General features: G+C 54.7%; 1 protein-coding gene and 1 pseudogene across 1 annotated transcript in view; one reads left to right on the top strand and one right to left on the bottom strand.

The window, feature by feature from the left end:
- The window catches only part of LOC119966592 (exostosin-1-like), a 448,243-nt gene extending 447,130 nt beyond the window's left edge, over positions 1 to 1,113 (top strand). Inside the window, exon 11 of the mRNA XM_038798553.1 lies at positions 75 to 1,113. Coding sequence (XP_038654481.1) covers positions 75 to 260 — 186 coding nt within the window. The 3' untranslated portion in view covers positions 261 to 1,113. The remainder of the gene's footprint in view (positions 1 to 74) is intronic.
- Positions 1,114 to 2,229: 1,116 nt separating this feature from the next.
- On the bottom strand, positions 2,230 to 2,436 carry LOC119978845 (annotated as a pseudogene).
- Positions 2,437 to 24,750: the final 22,314 nt, after the last annotated feature.

Raw genomic sequence — 24,750 nt, 5'->3', positions numbered from 1 at the left:
ATCCTGCGACAAAGCAGAGGTTTATTTTAACTGAATTATTTTCTGACTTGTTTGTTTTTTTCCTGATCACACAGGGGTCAAAGAGCACTCTCTGGGCCAATCCAGATCATTTCACACAGAGACAGAACTGTATTAACACATTTGCCAGCTGGTTTGGCTCCATGCCCCTCGTACAGTCACAGCTACGCCTTGACCCCGTCCTGTTCAAGGATCAAGTCTCCATCCTTCGGAAAAGGTACCGTGATATCGAGAGACCTTGAAGATGACGGCTCTGAACAGTCACTCTCTGTAGGCGTGGCCAAGAGACATCACAGGGTCAAAGGTCATCTCAGAAGAACACAAGACAAGTAAGAACAGATCAAGGCTCTACGGGCTCTCCTTAAACCTTTTAGACAATCTTCCGCAAAGCCTAAAAGAAGAGGCCAACTGACTTTATTTTTTAAATCACTGTTATTTACTACAACACAATCCATGTGGAACTAATAGAAACATGAACTATCTCTTAACTGGAGCAATTTGGAAGAGGTTCAGAGAGGTGGCCCATAGAACTCTCCTAGAACTGATTATGCAGTAAATTCACATCAGAAGACAGACTATGCTTAAGCTAATTCTAATACAGGGAACCAGTTCTTCTCGGATGCTTATATTATAACTTACTTTTTATGAAAGACTGACTGTTAGTAGGCCTGTACCATAAATGGACCATAATCCAATCATGCTATGGATTGAGAGTTCTCCAGCGTAAATGAGAAAACTTGGTAAACACACAATATTCAAGATTGCATTATTTTTGTTGTCAACCTAAGAACTCTATTACAATCAACTGATATAAAAATTGGGTGCCAAGAGATGAGTACCAGGGCCTGAATAACATTCCTTTGCGCAGGAGTCTTCATTCTGGACCAGTGTTGTTGGATATAGATGCTATAAAAAGAAGAGGTTCCCCTACTGTTATCGAGTCACAGTCTGTCCAGCACAGACCAGTTTACATGAAGATTCAGTGAATTGGTTTTAATGGCAAATTGTTCACGGTTCTAAAAAAATGCGGTTCAAAATGAAAGATGCGTGTTGCTACCCACAGGATTATGTTGTATTAAATTACATTTTGTCCAATGGTGTCGCATTGCATTGAATAATTTAGCAGAGGCCTTTCCAATCTACCTCAGGAACAAGAAGTCTTAGACTCAACAGAGCCCAGAAGGAGGCCATTTAATCCATCATATCAGTGTCGGCTCTTGAAAAGAGCTATCCAGTAGGTGCCAGTTGCCCATAGCCCTGCAATTATTTTTTTCCTTCAGGTACATATCAAACATATTCAATGTAAACCTTCAAAAGGACACATTAAATCAAATTATTTTGAAAATTGTTTCCTTCCTCTACCTTTTGAAGCAGTGCATTCCAGATCATTATCACTGAATATGTTGAAAGACAAATCACATCTCTCCCCTGGTTCTTTTGCCAATTAACTTAATGTAGCCAATTAGCCCCGTAAGAGAAAAACGTAACAGCTTTGGAATTCCATTGTGTAAATTAAGTATGTTGAACACTTAATGTGCTTGTGTGGAATTACACTGACCACTGTTTCAGCTGAATTTATTTCATTAAAATAAACTGGCTAATTCTGTTTAAAATAGCAAAGATACACAATACATTGAGTGTTCATACAGTAATGTTTGGGGCAGTGTAAATTCAGGGCCAATGACTGAGTTACATTCCTTAAGTGTTGTTTGGGGTCAATTGCCTTTGTTTGAAGACAGTTACTGCCTGTTGACAGGGCCGGTGGGCAAGCCATAATTTACAGCCTGAATGCCTGAGGCTGCATTTATCGCAATCAAAAACTCTTGACCAGGTTTGGGGGCCACACAAGAACTGTTCCTTTTTTTTTCATTCATTCACTGGACATTGCTATCAAGGCCAGAATTGATTGTCCATCCCTAATTGGCTTTGCCACCTTCTTCAACACAATTGAGTGGCATGCTTGACCTTTTGCAGAGGGCAGTTAAGAGTTAATCACTTTACCCTCCCGTTGAATGAAGGAATGAAATATTACGCTCAAGCCATCAGGGATTATCCCTCAGAAATTTCTATCTAAATATCTATCGCTTACAACATTTTCAGGCTTACTTATAACAATGATCTAATTACATCAGACATTTGCAATCACACTCTCACACTCATTTACCTCACAGTTCTCCACACACATACACTATTGTATTAAATCGTTTTTTAAAAAATTACTTTTTCTGAGTTACAAAGCCAGGGTTCAGAGTGTGGTCAGGGGGCGAACCCCTAATCCAGCTCCTTGCCTGCTCCAAAAACCAATTCAAATTCAAATTGAATCCAATTCATGGTCCCCGCAAGAGAGACATACCAGATCTGAGCCAAAAGGCAGAGCAGATACTACACTTGATCTTAGCCAAAAGGCCGAGAAGCGATATTGTATTCAATCATAACCCTTTGCACACATTTAATACTCCATGGACATGCTCACAATCCTCCATGCACAAATTTGCACGTACACTCACTATACACATAGCTCTCCACTAACACAAACACGGAGCATGGGGTTTTCCAGTCCACCCCAAAGGTTTGTTGATTTTGGGCACAAATTTGCAGTCTGGCGGCAGACAGAACCGGAAAGTCCTGCCCAAAGATAAAAGTTTTCACACACATTTACAAATGTACATTCAGACAAGCACCACATTCTCTCAATCCTACATGCAAACAAGCTCCCACACATTGCCCGTAATCTTCCGTTCTGGAGACTAGGTTCAGTGGTAGGTGTGGAAGGGGGATTTATATCTGCTGGGGATGTGGGATTGCTGAACACGTAATTTTGAACTTTTCAGCTCATTACGTATGTGTTCTCAAGGAGCTCAATGATTCTCGGGGCCGTGGCAGGCAGGAAGTCACCATCTCTGCCATTTCCTCATGTGACGAAGTTCCAGGCATCATTTATAAAGGGCACGAGGATAGAGGCACTCTCCTTCCCCGGACATCCCACATCATCCCTCCCCGGACATCTTGCACCATCCCTCCCCAGACACCCTGCACCGTCCCTCCCCGGACATCCTCCCCCCCCCCCCCCCCCCCTCCCCAGACACCCTGCACCGTCCCTCCCCAGACATCCTGCATTGTCCGTCCCTCAGACATCCTGCACCGACCCTCCCCAGACACCCTGCACCGTCCCTCCCCGGACACCCTGCACCGTCCCTCCCCAGACACCCTGCACCGTCCCTCCCCAGACACCCTGCACCTTCCCTCCCCGGACATCCTGCACCGTCCCTCCCCAGACACCCTGCACCGCCCCTCCCCAGACACCCTGCACCATCCCTCCCCAGACACCCTGCACCGTCCCTCCCCAGACACCCTGCACCATCGCCCCCTCGCCAGACACCCTGCACCGTCCCTCCCCAGACACCCTGCACCATCGCCCCCTCGCCAGACACCCTGCACCGTCCCTCTCCAGACACCCTGCACCATCCCCGCCCCCCCCTCCCCAGACATCCTGCACCGTCCCTCCCCAGACATCCTGCACCGTCCCTCCCCCCCCCCCCCTCCCCAGACATCCTGCACCGTCCCTCCCCAGACATCCTGGACCGTCCCTCCCCAGACATCCTGGACCGTCCCTCCCCAGACATCCTGCACCGTCCCTCCCCGCCCCCTCCCCAGACATCCTGCACCGTCCCTCCCCAGACATCCTGCCCCCCCCCCTCCCCAGACAACCTGCATCATCCCTCCCCAGACATCCTGCACCGTCCCTCCCCAGACATCCAGCACCATCCCTCCCCGGACACCCTGCACCGTCCCTCCCCAGACACCCTGCACCGTCACTCCCCAGACATCCTGCACCATCCCTCCCCGGACATCCTGCACCGTCCCTCCCCAGACACCCTGCACCGTTCCTACAACCTGCCCCCCCCCCCCGCTCCCCAGACATCCAGCACCGTCCCTCCCCAAACAACCTGCCCCCCCCCCCCTCCCCAGACACCCTACACCGTCCCTCACCAGACATCCTGCACCGACCCTCCCCAAATATCCTGCACCATCCCTTCCACCTTTGCCCGTTCCCTCCTCCACTATTCCCCGCTAATCCTTCCTCCTTCCCTGGTCATCCTCCACACAACTTGTGCTGCCCCCACCCGGCTGGAATTTCCAGACGCTCCCCAAAGAGGACAATACAGTGGCAACTCGCCATTAACCATGGAAGAAATCACCTCCTCAGCTATGCTGTACAGTCATAAAAGAAAATTCTAATTTTTTTGCTGGCGGGGCACTTAAATTGTCAGCGGACCTTAATTCCAATGAGGTGGACATTTAATGAGCATGCACAACATGCTAATGTATACAAAAGAGCAAACCACATCGTAAGGTTGGGTAAAATGCTATATAAATGCAAGTTGAATACATGCGCTGGCGTAGTGGTATGTCATTGAACTAGTAATCCAGAGACCCAGGGTAATGCTTTGGATACCCGAGTTTAAATCCCACCATGGCAGATGGTGAAATTTGAATTCAATAAAAATGTGGAATTAAAAGTCTAACATAGAACATAGAACACTACAGCACAGCACGGGCCCTTCGGCCCTCGATGTTGCGCCGACCTGTGAAACCATCTGAAGCCTATCTGACCTACACTATTCCATTTTCATCCATATGTCTATCCAGTGACCACTTAAATGCCCTTAAAGTTGGCGAGTCTACTACTGTTGCAGGCAGGGCGTTCCACACCCCTACTACTCTCTGAGTAAAGAAACTGCCACTGACATCTGTCCTATATCTCTCACCCCTCAATTTAAAGCTATGTCCCCTCGTGTTGGTCATCACCATCCGAGGAAAAAGACTCTAACTGTCCACCCTATCTAACCCTCTGACTATCTTATCTGTCTCTATTAAGTCACCTCTCAGCCTTCTCCTCTCTAACGAAATCAACCTCAATTCCCTGAGCCTTTCCTCGTAAGACCTTCCCTCCATACCAGGCAACATCCTAGTAAATCTCCTCTGAACCCTTTCCAAAGCTTCCACATCCTTCCTATAATGTGGTGACCAGAACTGCACGCAGTACTCCAGGTGTGGCCGCACCAGAGTTATGTACAGCTGCAGCATGACCTTGTGGTTCCGAAACTCAATCCCCCTGCTTATAAAGGCTAGCACACCATATGCCTTCTTAACAGCCCTATTAACCTGGGTGGCAACTTTCAGGGATTTATGTACCTGGATGCCGAGATCTCTCTGTTCATCTACACTACCAAGAATCTTGCCATTAGCCCAGTACTCTGCATTCCTGTTACTCCTTCCAAAGTGAACCACCTCACACTTTTCCGCATTAAACTCCATCTGCCACCTCTCAGCCCAGCTCTGCAGCTTATCTATGTCCCTCTGTATCCTATAACATCCTTCAGCACTATCCACAACTCCACCGACCTTCGTGTCATCTGCAAATTTACTAACCCATCCTTCTACACCCTCTTCCAGGTCATTTATAAAAATGACAAACAGCAGAGGCCCCAAAACAGATCCTTGCGGTACACCACTAGTAACTGAACTCCAGGATGAACATTTGCCATCAACCACCACCCTCTGTCTTCTTTCAGCTAGCCAATTACTGATCCAAACTGCTAAATCACCTTCAATTCCATACTTCCTTATTTTCTGCAATAGCCTACCGTGCCAATGACCATTAAACTATTGCCAATGGTTGTAAAAAACCCTCTAGTTCACAAATGTCATTTAGAGAAGGAAACTTTCTGGCCTACACAGGGTTCCAGGCCCGCAATGTGGTTGATTCTTGTGGTGGTATCAATGTGAGCACTGCCATTGGTGCAGAGCATTGGTTCCCCATTGGCTCTGGCTGGTCATGTGCCTCTTGTCAGATTGGTGGGACTAGTCATGTGCCTGCTCACCAATTGGTCGAGAGGCAAGTAGACCCCGCCTCCGAGGTGGGGTATAAGTACCCAGGTTTCCCGGCGGTCGGCCTTTCTCTGTAGTCGACCACCGGGCTAACAACTAGCTGATTAATGCCACAGTTTGGATCTTCATCGTGTCTCGAGTCCAATTGATGGTACATCAATTTAATCAGCTAGAATTTTGGAATGGAGCTACGCATCAAGCCTGACTGCTTCTGCACCAGCCCGCATGCTTCAAATGCGTCTGCAATCTTTAAACACTGGCAGGCGTGTTTTAACAGTTGCCTGACAACTGCAGCCGGCAAGCCCACCAAGGAGCAGAAACTCCACATCCTCCACTCGTGCGTGGGCACAGCGGTATTCTCAATGATTGAGGACGAAAGCGATTTTGATGCAGCCATGGAGATTCTCAAAGGACACTTTCTCCGGCCGGTCAACAAAGTATACGCACGGCATCTCCTGACGACTAGACAACAGTTCCCTGGTGAGTCACTCGACGAGTTTTACCAGGCCCTCACGGCTCTAGGGAGAATGTGCGCATGCCTCCAAGTTTCGGCGACTGAGCACATGGAACTCTTAATTAGAGATGCTTACGTTGCCGGCATGCAATCCTCCTCTATCCGCCAACGATTGCTGGAGAAGAACGCCCTCAGCCTAGCTGAGGCACGAACCCTTGCAACCTCCTTGGAGATTGCTGACCTGAAAGCCCGCGCATACGCCCCCGGCTGCGCAGCAACCTCCTGGACTTCATGGCACGCACCACCCCCGTCCTCTGTGGACCCCGACCCCCCCAGGCCTGCGCTGCGGGGCACTCCAATAAGCTGTCGGGGCCCCGCTGCTATTTTGTGGCCTCTCCAAGCACACCCACCGCGCGCTGCCCGGCAAGTTGGTCGCTGCTGTTCCACGCAGCGACCGCGGATCGCCCCCCCCGGGCCCCCCTAGGGTCCAGCGCCACGCACCAACCTCTCCGGCCTGCCTCCCGGCCCCCGCAACGGCCCCACGGTCCTCCCGACCCACGCTCCCAGCTGCCCTGACCGGCCCACAGACGCCACTGACACTGCCCCCAGCTGCCACGAGGTTCCCATGGGCGCCGCCATCTTGGGACCCCGATTCCACGTGCGGGTCCTGGGCGCCGCCATCTTGGGCCAACACGGAAGACCCTGCAAGCGATTACTCTGCCACCGAGGAGGATCTGGAACTCTCGCCACGACTTGCTTCCATCACACTCGACCAGTCGCGACCACACATGCTCGCCAAGACTACAACAACGGTTCAGCTCAACGGACACAAAACGAGATGCCTGCTGGACTCCGGGAGCACGGAAAGTTTCGTCCACCCCGACACGGTAAGACGCTGCACGCTCCCCATCCATCCAGTTAAGCATAAGATTGAATTGGCCATGAATTGGCCTCAGGTTCGCAATCCGTCCAAATCACCGGGTGCTGTAGGGGAGGGTCCAGGGGAGGGTTTTCAAAAACTTCACTCCCCTCATCCTTCCCCGTCTATGCGCTCCGGCACTCTTGGGCCTGGATTTCCAGTGCAACCTGCAGAGCTTGACCTTCCAATTCGGCGGCCCTATTCCCCCTCTTACTGTTTACAGCCTCGCGCCCCTCAAAGTGGACCCCCCTTCCTTGTTTGCTAATCTCACCCCAGATTGTAAACCTGTCGCCACTCGGAGCAGACGGTACAGCGCCCAGGACCGGACCTTCATCGGGTCCGAGGTCCAGAGGCTCATTAAGGAAGGAGTTATCGAGGCCAGCAACAGTCCCTGGCGAGCCCAAGTGCTGGTAGTTCGGACTGGGGAGAAAAACCGGATGGTCATTGATTACAGTCAGACCATCAAAAGGTTTACGCAGCTGGACGCGTATCCTCTCCCCCGTATTTCCAACCTGGTTAACAGGATCGCGAAATGCAAAGTTTTTTCCACGGTGGACCCTAAGTCCGCCTACCACCAGCTCCCCATCCGTGCAAGTGACCGAAAGTACACTGCGTTTGAGGCAGATGGGCGCCTCTACCACTTCCTCAGGGTTCCATTCGGTGTCACAAATGGAGTCTCGGTCTTCCAACGGGAGATGGACCGAATGGTCGACAAGCACGGCTTGCGGGCCATCTTCCCGTATCTCGATAACGTCACCATCTGCGGCCATGACCAGCAGGACCACGACATCAACCTTCAAAAATTCCTCCGAACCGCAAAACTCCTTAATGTAACTTACAATAAGGATAAGTGCGTGTTTAGCACCGACCGTCTAGCCATCCTTGGCTACGTAGTGCGTAACGGAGTGATAGGCCCCAATCCCGAACGCATGCGCCCCCTGATGGAGCTCCCCCTCCCCAACTCCCTCAAACGCTGCCTGGGCTTCTTCTCCTATTATGCCCAGTGGGTCCCCAACTACGCCGACAAAGCCCGCCCCCTCATCCAGTCCACCTCCTTTCCCCTGTCGATAAAGGCTCGCCAGGCCTTTAGCCGCAACAAAGCGGATATCGCAAAGGCCACGATGCATGCTATCGACGAGTCCCTCCCATTCCAGGTCGAGAGCGACGCGTCTGACGTAGCTCTGGCGGCCACCCTGAACCAAGCGGGCAGACCCGTGGCCTTCTTCTTACGAACCCTCCACGCTTCCGAAATCCGCCACTCCTCGGTGGGAAAAGGAGGCACAGGCCATAATCGAAGCAGTGCGATATTGGAGGCACTATCTGGCCGGCAGGAGGTTTACCCTCCTCACAGACCAACGGTCAGTAGCTTTCATGTTCGATAATGCACAGAGGGGCAAGATCAAGAATGACAAGATCTTGCGGTGGCGGATCAAGTTGTCCACATACAACTACGATATCTTGTATCGTCCTGGGAAGCTTAACAAGCCTCCCGATGCCCTATCCCACGGTACCTGCCCCAATGCGCAGATCAACCACCTTCGCTCCCTCCACACGGACCTCTGCCATCCTGCTGAGATGACCCGCAACCTGCCCTATTCCGTTGAGCAGGTCAGGACCGTCACCAGGGACTGCCACGTCTGCGCCGAGTGCAAACCACACTTCTACCGCCCCAAACGAGCGCTTCTGATCAAGGCATCCCGCTCCTTGGAACGTCTCAGTATAGACTTCAAGGGTCCCCTCCCCTCCAACAACTGTAACACATATTTCTTGAGTGTTATCGACAAATACTCCCGCTTCCCTTTCGCCATTCCCTGTCCCAACATGACCACAACAACCGTCATAAAGGCCCTCCTATCCATCTTCTCCCTGTTCGGTTACCCCGCGTACATCCACAGCGACCGGGGGGTCCTCCTTTAGGAGTGACGAACTGCGTCAATTCTTGCTCAGCAGGGGCATAGCCTCTAGCAGGACGACCAGTTATAACCCCCGGGGTAACGGTCAGGTCGAGCGGGAGAATGGCACCATTTGGAAGACCATTCTGCTGGCCCTACGGTCCAGAGATCTCCCTATCCCCCGATGGCAAGAGGTCATCCCCGATGCCCTCCATTCAATCCGGTCTCTCCTCTGTACCACCACTAATCAAACACCTCATGAACGTCTTCTTGTTTTCCCCAGGAAGTCGTCCTCAGGATCCCCTCTCCCAACCTGGCTGGCCACTCCCAGACCCATCTTGCTCCGGAAGCATGTGCGGGTGCACAAGTCCGACCCGTGGGTTGAGCGAGTCCAGTTACTCCACGCCAACCCGCAATATGCGTACGTGTAGTATCCCGACGGTCGGCAGGATAAGGTCTCGCTTCGGGACCTGGCACCCGCCGGCGTGCGGCCTCCCCCCCTACATCAACACCTCCCCCCCAACACCAATTCCCCCCAGCGCTTCCCGCGCCCCCACGACCCAGCGCACATGCCCCCTCTCCCCCGATTACAGCGTCTCCACCACCGGCCCAGGGTACGGAGACACATCTACGACCGACGCTCCCAGAGGCAAGGACGACCATCGGCCCAACATCACCGGCTCCACTGCGACGGTCCTCCAGAACACCACGGGCACCCGACAGGCTGATCGTGTCCATCTGATGCGACCATGGGACATTTTTTTTGGACTTTGTTGTTATTCTGTTGCACCTTAAGTTAATAGTAGTAGTATTTTTTTTTGCCACAAGCCAGTGGGCAGCCCACCTTTCTCGATTTTCGCTGCTCATACCACCAGTCCTCGGACCCCCCCTCTCTCTCTTCCACTTACACACACACACCCCCGCCTTCTTTCTCCACAAGGGGTGAATGTGGTGGTATGAATGTGAGCACTGCCATTGGTGCAGAGCATTGGTTCCCCATTGGCTCTGGCTGGTCATGTGCCTCTTGTCCGATTGGCTGGGACTAATCATGTGACTGCTCACCAATTGGTCGAGAGGCAAGTAGAGGCGGGGTATAAGTACCCAGGTTTCCCGGCAGTCGGCCTTTCTCTGTAGTCGACCACCGGGCTAACAACTAGCTGACTAAAGCCATAGTTTGGATCTTCATCGTGTCTCTAGTCCAATTCTGAAATAGCCTAGCAAGCCACTCAGTTCAAGGGCAATGCACAAATTTTTTCAAGAGTTCTTTTTTATGGCCTTTCTCTCATTTTCATTCAAAGAAGAATTTTGGATTCATACATTTGTTGGGAATTAAGGATTTTATTGAGGCAGGAGGCACTGGGAGCATTAACTTTCATTTCAAAATTTCTCTGATGTGAATGCAGACATAGACAGGGTGGCCTTTCGACAGGACGGTGCAGACTTGATGAACCGAATTGCCTCCTTCTTCACCGTAGGGATTCTTTGATTCTACATTGTGAACGTTTAACCACTGCCATGACACATTAACAACAGGGCGACACAGTGACGCAGTGGTTAGCACTGCTGCCCACTGCACCGAGGACCCAGGTTTGTTCCCGGGTCCGGGTCACTGTCTGTGTGGAGTTTGCACATTCTCCCCGTGTCTGCGTGGGTCTCACCCCCCACAACCCAAAGATGTGCAGGTTAGGTGGATTGGCTACGCAATTTAGGGGCAATTTAGCCCCCTAATTGGAAAAACAATTGGGTTCTGTAAATTTTTGAAAATGGCACATTAACAACAGCTTAAGGCAACTGCTCAGCTCCACCTAGTGGGCAGACATATAGGGCGCGAATGATTAGCTGCATTGCGCTTAAGCTTGATCGTGACAAGGCCATTAAATCACGGGAGATGTTAAAATTGAGAAGCGTGCTAGGCACCGATCTGTTTGCGATCGAACCGGTCTGCTCCCATTGGCGAAATCAGGATCTCGTCTGAGCGTGGCGAGAAATAATAACCATCACTTAAGCTCCATCTCCATGCAATTGACGGAAGCGACCTCCTATCTAATGGCCTCCCGTGATCTAACGGCCTCCCCAGCAAGTAGTCGTGCGTGCGCCGATTAGTACTCCTTTTTAAAAACGTGAAGCTGGCAGAACGACTGCTGTGGGGACCCGAGGAGGTAAGTGGCCATCTTCGCTCACAGACGAAGAGCCATGGGGCACTGCGGTTGCTGCCCCGATGCTCAGAGAAGGGTGGGGGAGCCTCCGGGGCTTAGCCTTGGTCAGGGGTGGGCCGTCATCGATGGGAATGGGGGGTGTTGTGGAGCATGGGGCGGAGGCCGCCCTTGGCCTGGGCTGGGCTCGGGGGAGAGGGCAGGTAGGTCAATGCCTCAGTGTCCATGGACCCACTATGCCAACCCCTGGACCGTGTGGTCCAGTTCCGGTGTAACACCAGCCCCTGCCTGCCTGCCCCACAGACTACCTACAACTCCCACTGATCAGAGAGGCCTCTGGCCCCATGACTGTAGGCTATTGCTAATAGGGAATTGGCAATCATTGTTAAGTGAGCACTTCACACATCCCAAGTGGATCCCATTGGATAGGCCGGCCATGTAGCATGTGGGAGTCATTGCCTAGCATCCCAATGAGATTGTGATGCCTGAACACTGCACTTGGACACTACAGGAAGCAACACCACAGACGCAGTGGACAATATTTGAATATCCAGGGGCTGGACCCCAGCACCGGGACACTACAACCAGAGGGTGGGTGAGTGCATCAGGGAGGGGACCAGTGCCCGGTCCAGGTAACATTGCGTGCAGGCATCTGGGGTACTGGGTGTGGGGCCTGGTGAGTAGGAGCCCCTGCTACAGCCGGAGATGCATGGGCAGGGCATACCGGGGTGGGGGAGAGCAATGGGGAGACTGATGGGTCCCGGGGTGGAAGACGACATGGGTTGTTGGTTTCACACCCTCCCCCAATTCCTTATAGATATTTCACGGGATGGACGATATCTTGGACACCAAGGAACTTGCCCGAGTGGTGGAAGGCCAGGCAGCAGATGCCGGAGAAGGCCCCTGTGCAGGGTCCCGCCCCACACCCTGAGGACCCGGCCGTCTATCAGGCCAGGGAGGCATCCAGAGGGGCCAAGCTGTATAGGTGTCATTGCTCTTTCGAACAGATGACGGGTAGCGTGTACCACAGGAGGCTCTGCCTGAACAAGGGGACGGTGGGCATATGTGCCATGTCCTTGATGACTTGGCACCACATCGAGGTAGAGGATGCCTGCTCCCGGTGGCCATGAAGGTCATTGCAGCCCTGAACCTCTCTACCTCAGGATCATTCCAGGGCTCGAGTGGGAACTTGTATGGCATCTCACAAGCTGCAGCCCAAAATCCATCTGTGAGGTCACCGATGCCCATTTTGCCCTAGCAGAGAACTGTATAAACTTTGACATGAACCAAGCCCAACATGATGCTCGGGTGGCAGGATTCTCCCCCATTGCCGGGATGTCCCAGGTACAGGGACTAATAGATGGCAGGCATATGGCCTTGCGCGCACCAAGCCATCTGGGAGTGCCCTATGTCAACCGAAAGGGGTTCCACTCCTGAAAATCCAACTAGTGAGTGACCACCACATGAAGATCATACATGTGTGTGCACGCTTTCCAGGGTGCACAACAGTTCCACCCTGGGCCATTCAGACATCCACTGGCTCTTCCAGGACCACCCCAGGATGGCCGGTTGGCTCTTGGGAGTTAAGGGGTACCCCCTGCAGACCTGGCTAATGATGCTACTACACAGGCTGGTAACCGATGCAGAGACCTGATACAACAAGGCCCATGTGGCCACTCGGGGTGTCATTGAGCGGTGCATTGGTCTGCTCAAAATGCAGTTCCGATGCCTCATCCACTCTGGTGGTGCCCCCTGGAGGGTTGCCTGTTTTGTGGTGGTCTGCTGTGTCCTCCACAATCTGGCACAGCAGTGGGGTGACGTGCTGGAGGTGGAGGGAGAAGAATATGTGGTCACCTTCAATGAGAAGGACGAAGACGAGGAGGTGCCGGGTCAGGATGGATTGGAGGACAAGCCCGGGTAATGGCACTGCAGGACTGGCAGGAGGATGGACGACAGGAGTAAGTGGAGACTGTCCAGCAAGCCTGGAGGGCCAGGGTGGCCCTCATCCTTTCCCACCTCACATAGGACACGGCCCCGTCTGTCATTCCTCCTCTCCCGCCCCCATCCCTCTGTCTCCGCACTCAGGATCTACATGGCTTGCAACGCCCTGCAAGATTCAATGCAAACTTCAAGACCTTGCAAGGGGAATCCCGCCCACAATGAGCGGGATCACGGTTTAGCAAATCTGCATATTAGAGTGAGGCAGTAAGCCTTACTCTAGTCTGCAGATTCCCAAAGTACCTGAGGCTTGGCATTCAATCCCTTTGCTTCAGAGACCTCAGGTGAGCGCTGTTTGATACTCATCCCCACAAATGGGCACCAGACAGAACGGCACAGAATGTGTGGGGGTCTCCAAGGTGAGTGGAGGCCCCAAGCTGCATGTCTTTTGGGCAGGGTGGTGCCCTGGCACTGCTGGCACGTCTAGGGCACTGCTAAGTACTCTAATAGTGCCAGCTGGAACCCTGGAAGGGCCACCTGGGTGCCAGCTGACACTGCCAAGGTGTCCAGGTCGCAATGGCAGGGCACTACCATGGCGCCAGGTTGGCACTGCCAAGCTTGCATTTTTTGTGTATGCATGATTCGGCCGAGGTTGCCTGGTGTTATTGTTGCACGTGTTGGGGGGAAGGTGGACAGGGAACTGTCCCCTCCTATAGTGCACTTGGGCTGGGACGAGGTTGGGGATTGCTTTGGGGGCCAGCCAGCGGAGCTCCCCATTGTAAAAAACGGGGCTATAGACCCCTTACTCAACATGATGTGGAGATGTCGGCATTGGACTGGGATGGGCAGAGTAAGAAGTCTTACAACACCAGGTTAAAGTCCAACAGGTTTGTTTCGAATCACTAGCTTTCGGAGAACTGCTCCTTCATCAGGTGAGTGAAGAGGTGGGTTCCAGAAACATATATATAGTCACGGTCAATGATGCTTTGAATGCGGGTTTGTGCAGGTAAAGGACCTGTAAAGACTTAATTACCTGCAAAAACTCGCATTCAATGTATCATTTTGCATCATTGACTTTGTCTATATATGTGTTTGTGGAACCCACCTCATCACTCACCTGAGGAAGGAGCTGCACTCCGACTTCTATTGGTTCAAAATTAACAGGAACCTGCTATTGTGAAACTTCTTATTCAACATGAGCCACGTTGAATAGACATGTGTTTCTCGGCACTGTGAGTGGGGGGAAACACACGGCTAAATTCCCTCGCTCAGGGACTGTTCCCTTTTGGAAAGATCATGCCCTTTAGGTTAGGCAGCATGGTCAGCGCAGGCTTGGAGTGCTGAAGGGCCTGTTCCTGTGCTGTACTTTTCTTTTGTTCTTTGTCATCTGGGTGGCGGCCGGTGAATCCTGACCTCTGTGCCGTGCGCCGACCTCTATGGTGGGTGACGGGGGGGGGAGGCGGGTGTCCGGTGCAGACTCAACTGAGCAGCCCGGTGGAGGTCGTTGACCTTTATGCGGCACTGGGTGCCGGTCTTCGCAGTCACACTCCCCGAGCTGACGGCTGCTGCCACTCCCAGGCTGCGTGTCTGCTCTGTGACTGGTCCTCCTGGAACCCCGGGGGGGCAACAGGGAATCCCATCTGGCCTCCACCGCGTCCAACAGTCGACCCAGGTCGGCATCACCAAAGCGTGGGGTTGGTGACGGCATGGCTGCAAGCCGAGTGGGGTTGACTGTGCAGGAGCGGTTTAGGTGCTGCTGTTAATTGTTAGCAGGGGATTGGCGAGTGCGGTCACAGGTGAATTCGCCGGTGAGCCTTGATTTGTGGCCTGAATCCCGTGAGGTCCTCGCCAGGCCGAGTGTCGGGAACGCGCAGTATTTCCCGCTCGCTACCGCACTTGAAAACGTTTTGGTTCAATCGGGCCCAGAGTGCTCAAAACGACCAATCACATTTGAAATGTAATTGCCATGGGATAGAAAAACATGAGAAGGAGGTGCTGTGGCCCAGAGGGTCCGATAAACCAGGAGCTCTGTGTTGATGGCCAAGGAAGGTATCTGCATAACCTGACAAAACAGATTGAGTATCAATTGCAAAATCCAAACTGAATATTGGAAAGAGTGGGTGTTTCCGATGAATGCAGCGGGTCGGGGAGTCAATCTGGGGGTTTTGCCATTCAGGGTTGCCAAGTACAGGTTTAGGTACGAAAATGAAATGAAAATGAAAATCGCTTATTGTCACAAGTCGGCTTCAAATGAAGTTACTGTGAAAAGCCCCTAGTCTCCACATTCCGGCTCCTGTTCGGGGAGGCTGGTACAGGAATTGTTGGAGGTTCAGGTGACGGGGGAATGGGTGACGATGCACAAATGGAACCTGGCAAAGTTGGTGGAGAAGGTTAGGGAGGACTTTAGGGGATGGAATATGTCACACCTGACACTGATGGGAAGGGTCCAGGTGGTAATAATGAATATTCTGCCAAGGTTCCTGTTTGTATTCCAGACCCTCCTGATCTTTATTCCGAAGGCATTTTTCTGGAAACTGGATGCAGCGGTTTTGGATTTTATATTGGCAGGGAAGGCACCGAGAGTGAAAAGGGCCTTGCTACAGAGGCAGAGGCAGAAAGGGAGATTGGCGTTACCAAATCTACTGCACTACTATTGGGCGGTGAATGCGGAGAATGTGAAGCGGTGGTGGGAAGGAGAGGGCTGAGAGTGGGTTAGGATGGAGGTAGAGTCCTGTAGGGGATCCACTGAAGGCAGGCTTCTGCTGGCACCCAGGAGATACAAGGTGAACCCAGTGGTACAGTCCATAATAAAGATGTGGAATCAGTTGAGGAGACAGTTTAGGATGGAGGGGACATCGGAGTTTAACACCGCTGTGTGGGAAACATGCGTTTCAGCCCGGGAAGACAGATGGCATGTATAGGAAGTGGAGAGAGGTTAGGCTGGTGAGGGCACAGGATTTATATCCGGAGGAGAGGTTTGCACGTCTGGAAGAGCTGCGGGAGAGTGTAGAGCTTCAGAAGGGAAGCAAATTCAGGTATATGCAAGTGAGGAACGTTGCATTGAAGGAATGGAGAGGGTTTTCTAAGGTGCCGGAGTATATCTTATTGGAGTGGTTGCTGCTCCTGGATGTGAAAGGGGGGTAGAATTAAGAATATATGTGGGTGGCTAGGAGAGCAGGTGGGAGCGCAGGTGGTGAGGATTAAGGAGAAATGGGAGGAGGAGCTAGGTGGGCGGAGATAGGATGGCGAGTGTGAAGTGAGGCGATGCGCAGGGTAAATTCGACCACCTTGTGCGCAAGGATGAGTTTGATTCAGTTTAAGGTGGTACATAGGGTACAGTGCAGAAGGAGGCCATTCGGCCCATCGAGTCTGCACTGGCCCTTGGAAAGAGCACCCTATCCCCGTAACCCCACCTTACCTTTTTTGGACACTAAGGGCAATTTAGCATGGGCAATCCACCTGCCCCTGCACATCTTTGGACTGTGGGAGGAAACCAGAGCACCCGGAGGAAACCCACGCACACACGGGGAGAACGTGCAGACTCCGCACAGATAGTGACCCAAGCCGGAATCGAACCTGGGACCCTGGTGCTGTGAAGCCATTGTGCTAACCACTGTGCCACCTTGCTGGCCAAATATATACTTTTGAATATGTTTGGAATAAAATACATTAAAAAAAAAGAAATGAGCAGGGAATGCAAAGTCATCTGAAAAGATAAAAGATTAAAAATGGAGGGATTGCAGAGAGCAGAAAAAGATGAGGAGTTATGTCAAGTAGACATTAAAAAGAAGAATCAGTTCAGTACATGTTAACATTCAACTTGGCAATGTATTTGAAAATGATTAGACCCAACAAAAGCGTTGAGTTGGATCAACTGCATCTACCATAGGTAGAATTATTTATTTAGTAACATGCGATTCATTGACCTGAGGGGAATTGGGTCTAGTTTGTAAGAAGCAGTAAACAGACAAGGTTAATAGGAGAGGTTAAGGTGCCTCAGGTGCTGTTTATAATATAAAGAATGGAGCCAGCAGTTCTGTAGGGGATCTTCAGGAAACCTTGTCTGGCAAGAGAGAGGGATGAGGGAAAGGGCTAAAGCAGAATAGACCATCTGGGGCGGGATTCTCCGATATTGAGGCAGAGTATCCGCGCCGCGTCATTTGAAGTGCGCGATCCGCGCACAGGACCCGAACGATCGAGATGGCTGAGTCCCGTCTTGCCGCACCCAGGTTCCGGGACAGTGATCACGAGACGCTGCTGGATGCTGTAGAAGAGCACAGGGCCATCTTGTGCCCAAGATGTGGGCACCGGCAACCATCCAGCACTGTGAAGTGCGGCAGCGTGAGGTGGGCATTGCGGTTAGTGCTGTGGGGCACATCCCCCGCTCTGGACAGCAGTGCCGAAAGAAGCTCCACGACCTCACGAGGGCTGCCAGGGTAAGTACCCCGAGGGTCCCCTGGGCCACACCCCACCCCCCCCCCCCCACCCCCATCCCTCGCCCCCCCACCACGTCTCGTGGGACCTACCCCCGCCCACGCAGGAGGGGGGATGTTGGGGACACCACGTTGTACCCGACCCACATGGGCAACACACTCCCCTTGAGAGATGCCACAGCATGGTGCCCAGTGTCCCCCACCCAGTCATAATGTTGCCAACATCTCTGCATCTTGCTGTTGACCGCCTAACTCTGAAGCTCCCCCCCCCCCCCCCCCCCCCCCCCCCCCCCGCCGCAGACTGCTCACAACCAACGTGAGCATACAAGAACCAGAGGGGGATCACCTCTGCTGCACCCCCTCACCGTCCATGAGCAGAGGGCTCTGAACCTCGTTGGGGGAGCGGCCACCCGGGAGGTAGCGCCATGCCAGGTCGGAGGGGCAGGAACAAGTGAGACTCCCCTGCCTGTCTACACCCCCTCAGCCCATCACCTCCTCCCCCCACCTCACACTGCATCCCCAACCACTGCCCCCAAGCTCCCCCCCCCCCCTTTCAACCCAGCCTGTCACACTGCCTCCTCCCCCCCTCACACTGCATCCCCTACCACTGCCCCAAGCCCCCCCCCTTTCAACCCAACCTGTCACACTGCCCCCTCCACCCCCTCACACCCGGCTCCACGTGTCTAAGGATACATGCCTCATTGGCTTCCCCAGGGCCAGTAGACGATCATCCAGAGACGTCTCAGACAAGCCCCGCCGTCCAGCTGCAAGCTCATCCACCCCCACTGACGCACGGCAGAGGGGGGAAGGACGACTGACAGGAGGGCCCTCCTCTGAAGCCGGGGCGGACGCAGAGAGGACGGACAGACATGACATGGACGGACACAGAACGGACATTGAGGCCGTGAGTAGGACGAGGAGAGGGCTGCGAGCCGGACAGAGAGAGGACTAGGTATGTGGACAGTGACGCACAGAGGACGGCCAGACAGTCGACGCAAATACCGGACACAGCACGTAACGTGGGCCGCGGACTAGTAACGCCGATCCAAAGATCGACGCAGGAGACCCCAGACCTGGGGACAGATGAAGACCCCGAGTCTGCGGCACTGCTGTCACTCATAACATCCACCATCGCAGATACACTCACCTCGGTTGGGCACATAAGTGATAAGGCTTCAGGGTCACTGACTGGTGCGCACCACAGCCGAACCGGTACAGCAGGTGGAGGTAGGAGTAGCCAAGGGGCTGGTCGGTCGGAGGGCAGCCCGGCCCAGCACACAGCTGCCGCCCAGACGATCCCAGGTTCCTGGACTTACCAGACCCACCCACAGACCCGATGCATTTGGAAACCCAGGGAGTGGACAACGGGATGATGGCCGTCTTCCAGCATCTGCAGACGCGGTTGGAGGAGTCCAGCCGCATCCAGGAGCAGGGAGTAGTGCTGGTCATGGCTGCCACCGAGGCCGTCACTGCACGGGGTGGCGTCCGCGGTGGAGGCGATGAGGGCAATGGTTTCGGCCATGGGTCAGGTTCTGCAAGGCATGGGGCTTGATGTGCACGCGTCATCCATGGCTGGACATTGCCGCCGCGCTCCGGGGTCTGACCCAGTCTCAGCAGGCCATGGCCCAATCTCAGCAGGCCATGGCCCAGTCTCAGCAGGCCATGGCCCAGTCTCAGCAGGCCATGGCCCAGTCTCAGCAGGCCATGGCCCAGTCTCAGCAGGCCATGGCCCAGTCTCAGCAGGCCCTGGCCCAGTCTCAGCAGGCAGTGGCCCAGTCTCAGCAGGCCATGGCCCAGTCTCAGCAGGCCATGGCCCAGTCTCAGCAGGCCATGGCCCAGTCTCAGCAGGCCATGGCCCAATCTCAGCAGGCCATGGCCCAGTCTCAGCAGGCCATGGCCCTGTCTCAGCAGGCCATGTCCCAGTCTCAGCAGGCCATGGCCCTGTCTCAGCAGGCCATGGCCCTGTCTCAGCAGGCCATGTCCCAGTCTCAGCAGGCCCTGGCCCTGTCTCAGCAGGCCATGGCCCAGTCTCAGCAGGCCATGGCCCAGTCTCACCTGGCCCTGTCTCAGCAGGCCCTGGCCCTGTCTCAGCAGGCCATGGCCCAGTCTCAGCAGGCCATGGCCCAGTCTCAGCAGGCCGTGGCCCTGTCTCAGCAGGCCCTGGCCCTGTCTCAGCAGGCCATGGCCCAGTCTCACCTGGCCCTGTCTCAGCAGGCCCTGGCCCTGTCTCAGCAGGCCATGGCCCAGTCTCAGCAGGCCCTGGCCCTGTCTCAGCAGGCCATGGCCCTGTCTCAGCAGGCCCTGGCCCTGTCTCAGCAGGCCATGGCCCAGTCTCAGCAGGCCATGGCCCAGTCTCAGCAGGCCCTGGCCCAGTCTCACCTGGCCCTGTCTCAGCAGGCCCTGGCCCTGTCTCAGCAGGCCATGGCCCAGTCTCAGCAGGCCATGGCCCAGTCTCAGCAGGCCATGGCCCAATCTCAGCAGGCCATGGCCCAGTCTCAGCAGGCCATGGCCCTGTCTCAGCAGGCCATGTCCCAGTCTCAGCAGGCCATGGCCCTGTCTCAGCAGGCCCTGGCCCTGTCTCAGCAGGCCCTGGCCCTGTCTCAGCAGGCCATGGCCCAGTCTCACCTGGCCCTGTCTCAGCAGGCCCTGGCCCTGTCTCAGCAGGCCATGGCCCAGTCTCAGCAGGCCATGGCCCAGTCTCAGCAGGCCCTGGCCCTGTCTCAGCAGGCCATCGCTGAGAGCATCAGCGGGCTTGCCCACGTGCTGGATGGTGTCGCAGAATCCCAGCGGGAGATTGCGCAATGTCTCACAGGGATTGCGCACTCCCTGAGCTCCATCGCTGGGAACGTTCAGACCCTGGTCAATTCCACAGCAGGCCTCCAGGACTGGCAGTGCCAGGTGTCAGTGGTGCCATGGCGCCTGTCTCCATGCGCACCACCGTCCCATAGTGAGGCCCGGGGGCCACCGGGCTCCCCGAGGGAGGAGGAGGTTCTGGTGGTCGTCCTGGTTACTCCAGCAAGGGAGGTCCCGGAACACTCAGACTCCCCCCGTTCCGTCCCTGGTGTATCTGGTGGGCAGCAGGCAGAGCAGGATGGCACCACACTATCCAGCACGCCCGCCGAGCAGCCTGGCCCATCCAAGCCGGGACGCCCCAGGAAATGCGCACCGACGGGGACCAAAGTCACAGGGCAGGAGTTTCAGCAGTCCACCTCCACTCCTGCTGTACCATCTGGGGAAACACCAAGACGTAGTGATAGGGCCCGTAAGGCCAAGAAGTTAAATACGTAGTAAGTTGGCACAGGTGCAGGGCACAGCTTAGTTATAGAGGTGAGGGCACTTTTATGTGAATGTCACGATTAAAGTCACTGTTACACCAAACCTAGATGCCTCTGTGCTATGTCTGGTGCCTGAGGGGTCGTGAGGGGGACCGAGTGATGCTGGGGGTCGAAGTTCTGTACAATGGTGAGGCCGGGTGTGCGTTTCTTCTCCCCCCCACCCCCCAACACCCCGTCGCCCTCTGCACACCGACGCCAGATGCCCCACGTGGCCATGTGGTGGGTTGTCCGTGACACATACGGGACCACCGAGGAGGAGAGTTCAGATATGGCCATGAGTCAGACATTGGCTTGCGATCCGGAGCTCACAGGTCATCGCAGAGCAGGTTGTTATCATTCAACATGGCACAGATCACACCCGCTGACACAAGCAACTGTGTTAAAACATTCCCGATGTGCCGAAGGTGTAAGGTGCTGTGAAAGTGGTGGTGTGGGCGGTAGGGTTGTGCGATGCTGTGGGAAGTGGGGGGTGCTGGGTGGTGCGGTTGTGCGCAATCCGTGGTGCAAGTGCCTTGCTCAGCGATGCCCTCCCCCTAGTTTGTGAAACGTGCGGCGATCAATGCATCGCGACCTCGCTCTCCTAGCCGGTGTCGTCGTGCAGCCTCCCGGCCATATCCCACACCAAGGTCGTGTCTGTGCCCCCCCCCTCCTCCTCCTTCTCCTCATGCGCAGAGGCGTTGCCCTCATCGGACTCCCACTGTGCATCCTCCTCCAGGACATCGCCCGCCCCCCTGTTGGGCAATGTTGTGCACACACAGCAGACCACAACTAAGTGCCCGACCCTGTCAGGGTGGTACTGCAGGGCCCCTCCAGAGCGGTCCAGGCACTGGAATCTCATCTTCAGGATGCCAAAGCACCTCTCCACAATACCCCTCGTTGCTGCATGGGCCTCATTATAGTAGGTCTCCGCGTTAGTCTATGGCCGCCGTGTCGGCATCATCTGCCACAACCGCAACGGGTAACCCCTGTCGCCCAGCAACCAGCCCCGCAGCCGGAGGAGGGGGGAGGGTGTGTTTCGAACATAGCGGGGATGAAAGAATGAGCCAGTATGAAAGCATCATGCACGCTGCCAGGGTATTGGGCGTGTATTACAGTGCATTACCTTCATGCGATGGTCGCCGACCACCTGAATGTTCATCGCGTAGCTCCCCTTCCTGTTCAGGAAAAAGTCCCTGTTATCCGAGGGTGGATGCATGCCGACGTGCACCCCATCAATCACCCCCTGGACCATCAGCATCCCTGCCACGGAAGCGAATCTCGCTGCCCGGTCAGCCTGGTGTGCGTGGTCCTCCGGAAAATGTATGTATCTGTCGGCGATGGCAAACAGGGCATCAGTGACGGCACGGATGCACCGATGCTTGCAAAATTCCAGACAGGTCCCCGCTCGGCGCCTGAAAGGAGCCTGTGGCGAAGAAATTGAGGGCAACTGTGACATTGACGGTCACCGGGTTAGCATCTCCTCCCCCCATGCCACGTGATGCCAGTTGCGCCATGAGATGGCATATATGTGCCACTGTCTCCCTACTCAATTGGAGTCTCCTGCATGCCGTATCTGAAGGTCCTGGAACGGCATGCAGTCCCAGTGCACTCGAGGCCGCATGGGGCGCCTTCGGCGTCTTGGCGCCACCACCTGCTCTTGCTCCTCTCCCTGCGCCCCATCAAGATCCGAATACTCATCCTCTGCATGCCCGACGATGTTGTGGTCATTGTCACCCTCTGCCTCCTCATGCACCTGTCAGGCGGGAGGGCCTGCAGCATGAATGGCTGGCATGGGGCCCTCTGCAGCCAGTCCCTCTGCTGCTCCAGCGGCACTGAATGGCTACCTGCAGGGCAGCCGTTCCCGCCATGGCGGCAAACATTGCTGGCTGGTGCGCAAACATTTTAAAAAAAATAAATTTTTAAAATAAATTTAGAGTACCCAATCATTTTTTCCAATTAAGGGGCAATTTAGTGTGGCAAATCTACCTACCCTGCACATCTTTGGGTTGTGGGGGTGAAACCCACGCAGACACGGGGAGAATGTGCAAACTCCACGCGGACAGTGACCCAGAGCCGGCATTCGAACCCAGATCCTCAGCGCCGCAGGCAGCAATGCTAACCACTGTGCCACCGTGCTGCCCTTCTGGTGCGCAAACATGATGAACTACATGAAATGGGTTGGTGGGGGGGTTTGGGAAGGAGAGACAACAACATGTTTAACGGTGGCACTTTAACACCTCAACAGCCAGGGCCCATGGGATACATGGGTGCCCCAGCTGCCTGGTTTCGCTGCAGACATACATGCAACCTTTGCCCTGCCTACAGTATCCATGTACCGCCTACTTCACCCCATCCCTCCTCATTGCAGCACCACTGGCCTCAGCCCATCACCATGACCTGCACTTGGAAGCGTGTCTTCGCCATCATCCTGCCATGGCAGGCCGGCTGACATGTCGCTCCCGCGGGTAACCTTGCCCACCCTCCCCCCACCCCACAGCATGGAGGCATCATTTCCCCCACCCCCTCCTCATCCATCTACCCCCTCCTCTTTTCCCCACCCCCTCCTCCTTCCTCCATCCCGCTCCTCCACCCCCTCCCTCCTTCCTCCACCCCTCCTCCAACCTCCACCCCCTCCTTCTTCCTCCACCCCTCCTCCTTTCCCCACCCCCGCCTCCTTCCTCCACCCCCTCCTCTTTTCCCCACCTCCTCTTCCTTTCCCCACTCTATCCTCGACCCCCTGCTTCTTCCCCCCCCCCTCCACCCGAGCATGGCGGCATCCTTCTCCGAGAACCCTCCCACCGCCCCCCCAGCCATGAAAATCTCTTCCTGCTGCCGACGGTGAGGCCGGCCACTCATCTCCTTCTTCCGCATCGTCAGCCAGCACGACTGGCTGATGAATTTATTTACCAGGGGCGAACAGCAACGGCGTGACCCCCAGCCCATCCGGGCTGCTGAATAGCAGGGGGCCCGGAGAATCACCGTACTTGGTACCTCGGGCGATTCTCCGGCAGGCACGGCATCGACCCCGATGACGCAGTTCTCACCGGTTGGGAGAATGGCGGAACAGCGTTGGACCGGTGCCGCGGGAAAAAATGGCGCGAATGGCGATTCTTCCTTACGGCACAGCATGGGAGAATCCCGCCCATGTATTGTACACTTTCTAGCAGAAATCCAGCTGCTTTAGTCAAAGAAATTCTCATTGTGAAGTGAGTGGGTGATCCAGTCAGAAGCAGCAGAGCACGAGAATGTTAGTCGGATGAAACATCGATTCTTCAGAAAATAATTCAAGATTTTGCAACTTTTGGAGGCAGGTGGGGTGGCAGAGAGGAAATTTTATTTCCAGATTTAAAAATACTTTATTCAAATTCCCAACTACTACGGGAGGTGTGCTGGGATATTTCCGAGGATATGATAAACTGCTGCCGAAATGGAAAGGCCTTTGTTTCTTTCTCTCTTATTGGCCGGGATTCTCCCCTACCCGGCGGGACGGGGGGTCCTGGCGTGTTGGAGTGGCGTGAACCACTCCGGCGTTGAGCCGCCCCAAAAGTGCGGAAGTCTCCGCACCTTTATGGGCCAAGCCCTCTCATTGAGGGGCTAGGCCCGCGCCGGAGTGGTTTCCACTCCGCCGGCTGGCGTGAACGGACATTGGCGCCACGTCAGCCGGGGCCGAAAGGACTTCGCCAGTCAGCGTAAGTCCCGCATCCGCCGGAGCGTCAGTGGCTGTGGACGTCATCCCA

The sequence above is a fragment of the Scyliorhinus canicula genome, chromosome 1 (assembly GCF_902713615.1).
Source record: "Scyliorhinus canicula chromosome 1, sScyCan1.1, whole genome shotgun sequence".
Taxonomy (NCBI): Eukaryota; Metazoa; Chordata; class Chondrichthyes; order Carcharhiniformes; family Scyliorhinidae; genus Scyliorhinus; species Scyliorhinus canicula.
Note: the sequence above shows the minus strand (reverse complement) of the source record. Positions and strands in the feature narration are given on the sequence as shown.